This window comes from Olea europaea, chromosome 10 (genome assembly GCF_002742605.1).
Source record: "Olea europaea var. sylvestris chromosome 10, O_europaea_v1, whole genome shotgun sequence".
Lineage (NCBI taxonomy): Eukaryota > Viridiplantae > Streptophyta > Magnoliopsida > Lamiales > Oleaceae > Olea > Olea europaea.
In genome coordinates this window covers 26,189,238-26,196,112 of record NC_036246.1, presented here as the reverse complement: position 1 = coordinate 26,196,112, position 6,875 = coordinate 26,189,238, and the positions used below count along the sequence as shown (strand labels likewise).

Genomic DNA, 6,875 nt, shown 5'->3' with positions numbered 1-6,875 from the left:
TTTATTTGTTTAGATTAATTAATTTTTACATCTTATTAGTTCAAATATATATACTTATAGCAATGTTTAAAAAGACTTATTAGGTACTCAGATGTTTTATCTACATGAAGAAAGACTAATCCTCGAGGCACTTTGATGCGTGAGCCTCAACATAAAACAATAAAAGAATTCAAAAGAATATAAAAATGTGTTCATAATAAATTATGAACGTCCCTTTCAAAAATTGATCATAAAACTAATTAACAAAATTAAAAGTCTAACTTGCAACGAACATAAAATAAATCAAGAAAATAGAAGATAATAAATCCTCAAATTAGTAATCATGTAACAAAATTATGACTCCTAATTTTTTATATGATCACTAATAATGTGATCATCATCTTCTTTAAGTTTATTTGAAAAATGCAAGGCAAACATGCGAACACTTTAGTTGGTTTGACGTGTAAGCCTCACTAAGTCAAGGTATAAGCCTCAATAAAATGAGATACTAAACAAATATTGTACATGACATGTCCAGCTAAGAGGGAGCTCTTAATCTGGGATACACGTTTCACCATCATTGAAGGGATTGCTCAAGGATTACTCTATCTTCACAAATACTCGCGAATACGGATAATTCACAGGGATTTGAAAGCCAGTAACATATTACTTGATGAGGAAATGAACCCCAAAATATCTGATTTTGGAATTGCAAAAATCTTCAAGCAGAATCTGATAGAAGCAAATACAAATAAGTGTGCTGGAACATAGTAAGTAATGAAGAATATTTCTTTTTCATATTGTCTGCTAATAATGTATATATTATTTATGCTCACGACTCATTACTAGCGAATTAATGCTATCTTGATTTCACAGTGGTTATATGGCTCCTGAGTATGCGATGCAGGGTATTTACTCTATCAAATCAGATGTCTATAGTTTTGGAGTTTTAGTACTTGAGATTGTGAGTGGTCGAAAAAACAATAGCTTCCAAAATGAAGAAGGTCCTCTCAATCTAGTAGAATATGTAAGTTAACTTATAATCAATTTTTAGATTCATCTCATTTCAAATTTTCTTTGTACTTTGATTTAGTGTAAAATTATTATAGGCTTGGGAACTTTGGAGTAACAATGCTGCAATCGAGATCATGGATCCGATGCTGAAATGTTCACGCAGTCGTATTGATCAATTGAAAAGATGCATTCATGTTGGTCTTTTATGCTTGGAAAATCATGCAACTGATCGCCCTACAATTGAGGATGTTATATCCTTGTTAAAAAATGAAATGATGCCTTTGCCAATGCCAAACTGTCCAGCATTTGTCACCAGAAATAGTACAGTTTATGAACTTGAAAATGGCAAGTCCGAAAAGTTTTCAGCTAATGGACTCTCGATGTCTGCAATCGATGGAAGATAGTTACACTCGAGAGCTACTCTTATTTGTTACACTGAGTACTCCATGATATTTCAAGGCATTACTAAACCACATAACTTTTGAAAAATTCTATTTTCGCTATGCATTAAAGATATTTGTGTTCAATGTAATTATTGGTTTTCATTTGTGATGCAGTCACAAGTTAGAAAGAATAATAGTACGTGAACACAATTCATTGTTTCGTGCACGATAATCGAGAAGTAACGAATAATTTGTTCAAAAAGGTCCAAGTATATTATTTAATAAAAAATAACCAAGTTTACATTGAAACCATGAGTCCCTATTCGAACAAAGAAGTCCTAGAAACGTAAAAAAAAGTAGCTAATTACTACTTTTCTCTCAATCAATAAATGAAGCTCGAGATTAATCGGTGTTGAAAGAGGATGAGAGGATACAAGGCAATATACAACTGACATTTTGAGTGAAGATAGCATTGATTTTGGAAAAAAGAATGATTTAGTGCAATATTATTAATACCAATGGATTAGGGTGGGATTGGAATTGTGGAACAAAGAGCGTGATGCATAGAATTTGAGGTAATATCATTCATTATGTTGCTAAAGAAGTTAACACTATCGATTTTCATGGAGGATTGAAGTGGTCAGTTAAATTAGGTATGGATGGGGCACATATTTAGAAGTCGGGTGTGGATTATAAAAAATGAAAGTTCGGATACCAATAAGAAATGTCTAGTTAAATTAGATATGGATGAGAAATATATTTAAAGTTCGAGTATGTATTTAAGAAAATTAAAAGTGTTTATGACTACAAAAAATGCTGTTGATGGTCGATGTAACGTTTTGGATTTTTATTAAACCTAAAAGACTACAAAAGCTTGAAAAGAAACATAAAAAGGTAAAATTATTCCCATGCCTAGAAATGGAGGAAAAACATATCGAAGTGAACAAACTTTTAGCACTTATATTTTTCCTTCCATCACTATTATAATTTCGTAATTTTTGGCTGTTCACTGATATCTACATTTTTATCAAGTCCATAATTACATTCAGCAGAATATTTTCCTTTCAATAATTGTTTGTTTATTTCTTGTAGATAAAAGATAAAACCAAAATCAATCTCAAAAGAATAAAAATTTTATGTTCTATAAATAAGGCTATTTTAATAAAAGTAAATGTGTAAATAACTAGTACTCGTGGATTCAACACTTTACCCATCATTATGTTACTTATGTACCATATCCAAAAATAATTTTGACAACAATAAGTAGGAAGACAATTACAACAATAAACAAAAATCAAAGTAACGATATTTTTGTGTGGCAAAGAGGTTAAAAAGGAAAAAGCATTTCATGAAATACAAGGAATTCATTTCTTGTAACTTTAGGGGAAATGAAGGAAAATTCATTCTGCATGTTGCCAAAACTCTCTCTAAGGATCTTCAATTCGGTGTTTTTCGGGCTCTTACTAACGTACCTTTCTCTACTAACAATCAAACCAATCGGCTCCGATTCACAACCAATATAATTCACTTCGGTTTCTATTCAATCTTACCCGTAAAGGACAAGAAACGATGATGATTTGTGGCCACAAAGGTAGGCTATAAATGAACCACCAATTACACAAAGTTATCAACCAATTTTGTCACTTCAAAGGGGCTGCTTTTGACACACCAAAGGGGCAACCGAATTTTCACTTATTTTCTCACAAATCACACTAGAAAATAGCTAGGGTCGTAGTCTTATATATACTCTAAGGCTAGACTTTTCATTGGATCAAAAAGAAAGGAATGTGCCAAGATTCAAGCCATCCAAGAGGGAATACAATTCGATCGGGTAGAACTCATGATTTTGGTTGTTGGACTTATTTCATTCATCAGCCTATGCCTATGAAATACATTAACCCACGTTAACATCATAGTCTGAGATTTATTGGATATCAAAAAATCCAACGAACCTCCATCTTGATGCCCAATGAATTCACATGCAATCAAAACACACAGTTGGCACTTGCATAACCAGAGTAGCTAATAGAATTGGATCACAGACCTTACCTCATGTTTCTAACCTAAAACACATACCATACCTGCTCCGTGTACTCATCGAAGCTAAGATCAAGAACACCCAAGTAGAAGCAAATATTCAACAGTAAATAATCAAGAGCCAATATATATGCGATGACGATATATTATTGGATGACACCCATAGATCTTTTTAGAAACACGTTCACATAGAACCACTGATTAACACCAAATGGTCAACCACATATGCAACAAATGCATAAATGACCCTACGAAAAGATCTCACCACACTTATCATATCCCATTCCGTGTTGCTCACACCTCAAGAACACATATCTCCTTTCATCGCCCACAATGCTCACTAGACTGATCATTCAACTCATTTCTAACTAGTAAGCCACAATAGATCCTAAGTCCTTGGGATAATCCTTTACACCACATCACTTCTCCCAACCTACATGGATAATTGGTCTCCATCTAATCGAAATGATAGAAGTGTCTCTCTCACGCTCCACCTGATCAGGGTCTCTTTATAGATAGAGACTTCTAGACATTTAATCACGTCTCTACTCGCCATCAAAATGTCACACTCCACATTCCTGGTACAAACCACAATGTACCCTTAGGCATCTATGCTCCACCTCGCCAAAAGACATCTAATACACTGCTAATACATCCTAACCCACTATGCATGCAAACAATCACACCAGGTAATCATATTGACTCAAAATTCATGTAAATACACATATCAAACACATCGAAATGCATCATATCACCTGCAACAAATTAGGTAGTTACACACATCCAGAAAGGATCATACACAGATGCAAATCAGTAACTAGGTTTACTCTCAATAAATATCACTAGGGTCATCACTCAACCCTAAAGCCAAATTGTCTCACCTCTCATTTTACCCTTTAGCTTATCTTTCTTCTTAGGACAGTCCCTAATAAAGTGTCTAGACTTACCACAACTATAATACCATCTACCACTAGACTTGTCCCGTCCCTTGTCCTTCTTCTTACTACCTTCATCACCCAAGTTACTACTCGAATCACTATCGTCTTGAGTTCTACCCAAATTTGTTTGCTTAAACTTCATCCTACTCCTCATCATATGTAACTCGCCACTCCTCTTATTCTCTTTTTCAGCCTTAATCTCCATCCCCTTACTCATAAGTGCGTCTATGACAACCTCGGGTGTTAAGGTGTCCCTAATATACTTAATTGTATTCTTTACGTCTCTATATGAATTAGGCATAGAATTAAGCAAGATAAAAACCTTATACATTCAGAGACCTTTTCCATCACTATTAACAATGTCTTGAACTAATTTGTTAAAGAAATTCAGATTGTCGTCAAGATCCTTTGAATGATTCATTTTAAAGCTGAAAAATCTTTCAACCAAGTACAATTTATTAGGAGTGGACTTAAGCAAATATAAGTCCTCCAACTTTTTTCAAAGTTCTTTGGTAGAATCGAATTTTCCAACTTTTCTCAAAACAGTATCTGACGGGTGTAAAATAATTGAAGTGTATGCACGTTCATCATACTCTTCCTTTTGTACTTTTGTTAAGTTTGAAGGAAATTTGCCATCTATAGCTTTTGAAACTTTTTATTGGACTAAAATACCCTTCATCTTTTGTTATCAAATTAAAAAAATCCCCTTTCCTATTAAAAATTCCAACTTTAAATTATGAAGACATTTCGGGAAGAACGGAACGGCCAAATGCACAAATAGGTCACACAAAGTAATCCTAAGATCGTAATATATACCATTCTAGATTCTCAGAGTTTCGTAAGATTCAAGATCTTAGATAAGGGAAATGTTAAATGGGTCACGTTCGAAATTCTAACAGGATAATCAATGCAACATGAATGTATGTAAACAAAAGTTCAAATTTTCATGCAATGCAGTTAAAGCACAAAATTAACTACTAACTTGCAATCTAAACACAACACTTCAAATATGGCAAATAACTTATAAATTTCTAGCACAAGCAATGTTATACCTTCACGGCAACAAACCTAATGTCACCCCCACACGATGACGTGCTAATGCTGAAATTTAAATTGAGATAAACCAATATACCAGATCGGACTAATCTGATTCCATAAATTATGAGAGATGCGAATTTATCAATATAGGAGCACCACTATTCGTCCTAAAGTCCCTAGAAATTGCAACAACCAACAAATCATGATTGAAACCCAAGCGTCCAAAGAACAACTCTATTCAGATTTTATTATACAACTTGAAACAAAAAACTAACAACATCAAAATGTCAGAAATCACGTTAGGAAAAAACTTCCTCAAGAGGCCTCTTCAAAAAAATGCCACGTACCCTCACACCCTGCTTCTATTTTTCTGAACATGTGAATTGGTTTTCTTAGAGACACATAAGCATGCTTTTGTAATATGAGTCCCAAAACTTCATGTAGTTCTTATTGTCCAAATTGTACTCATAAGAATTGACACCATGACAAGGCCTATCTTCCCTGTAACTAAATTAATCAATAAGAATGGAATACTATAAGTCTTTAAATTTTTAATTTTACATTTTTTACGTCTTTTTCAAGTTTCTACACTTAGGTCTTTCCATTGAAAACAAATAAAAAATAAAAAAATAAGTGTAAGTACGACACAAGAATTTACGTGGTTCGGCAATTGTGCCTACGTTCTCAAACTCACACCAATCTTTCACTATATCAAGAAGAGAAGAAGATGAATACAACAATACACTCTGTATGTTATTTGTCTACGTAGATTTAATCTCTTAATTTTCTCTCGCTTCAATTCTCTGTGCAATGCTACTCGCACTTTTTCTTCTATCTTCTCTTCTTCATCAATTTTTTATTTACGCATCCAATTTATAGAGAAATATTATGAGACATATTTGCCAATTGCGTCAGCCAATAAGGTTCATCATTCATCCAATATAATAGAAAACCTACCCTAGCATTCTAATGATTAAATTATACAAGAAATATTGGAAAAACATCACCTGAAAAGAAGAAATAATGAGGAAAGTGGAGAAATCAAATTTCTCGATTTTAATCTTGAAAATGGAAGAATATTCTTCAATAAACTTGTATAATCCCCCTTGATCTTGATGCTTTGCCTCGTTCTTCACATCCAAAATATATAGAATATAGGGGTTTTTAAGTCTAAGGTGGTCCCCACACGTTTTGGATGGCCCTTGGTATAAATAGTATGCTAAAATATTGCATACAAAAAGTTTTCAAAACAAAATAAGGAAGCAAATTTTTTTTTCCCAGAATTGAACCATGCGTATGCATGATTCATTTGGTGCATAAGCATAGTACACATGATTTGGTCTCCGGAGTGAATTTTTGTGAATTTGCTTAAGCACAGCTTGTAGGCCTATGCTTAAGCACAGTACAATTTTTTTCTGAACTTTCTCATGTTTGTATTTTGATCCATTTCATCAAATTCTCATCCCATTAACTTCTCTTTAACTCC

The 6,875-nt window shown here is 33.4% G+C and overlaps 1 protein-coding gene across 1 annotated transcript; it reads left to right on the top strand.

Annotated features, from left to right (window-relative positions):
• The first annotated feature begins 247 nt into the window (after positions 1 to 247).
• LOC111401649 (G-type lectin S-receptor-like serine/threonine-protein kinase At1g11330) lies at positions 248 to 1,547 on the top strand. Its single transcript, XM_023029491.1, has 3 exons — positions 248 to 749; positions 856 to 1,006; positions 1,089 to 1,547. The coding sequence occupies exons 1-3, from the start codon at positions 505 to 507 to the stop codon at positions 1,395 to 1,397; spliced, it is 705 nt and encodes a 234-aa protein (XP_022885259.1). The 5' UTR covers positions 248 to 504; the 3' UTR covers positions 1,398 to 1,547.
• Positions 1,548 to 6,875: the final 5,328 nt, after the last annotated feature.

Coding starts and splice junctions, on each gene's coding strand:
- LOC111401649 (XM_023029491.1), top strand. CDS start 505: ATGACATGTCCAGCTAAGAGGGAGCTCTTAATCTGGGATACACGTTTC. Junction 750..855: donor AATAAGTGTGCTGGAACATA/GTAAGTAATGAA, acceptor TTGATTTCACAG/TGGTTATATGGCTCCTGAGT. Junction 1,007..1,088: donor CTCTCAATCTAGTAGAATAT/GTAAGTTAACTT, acceptor AAATTATTATAG/GCTTGGGAACTTTGGAGTAA.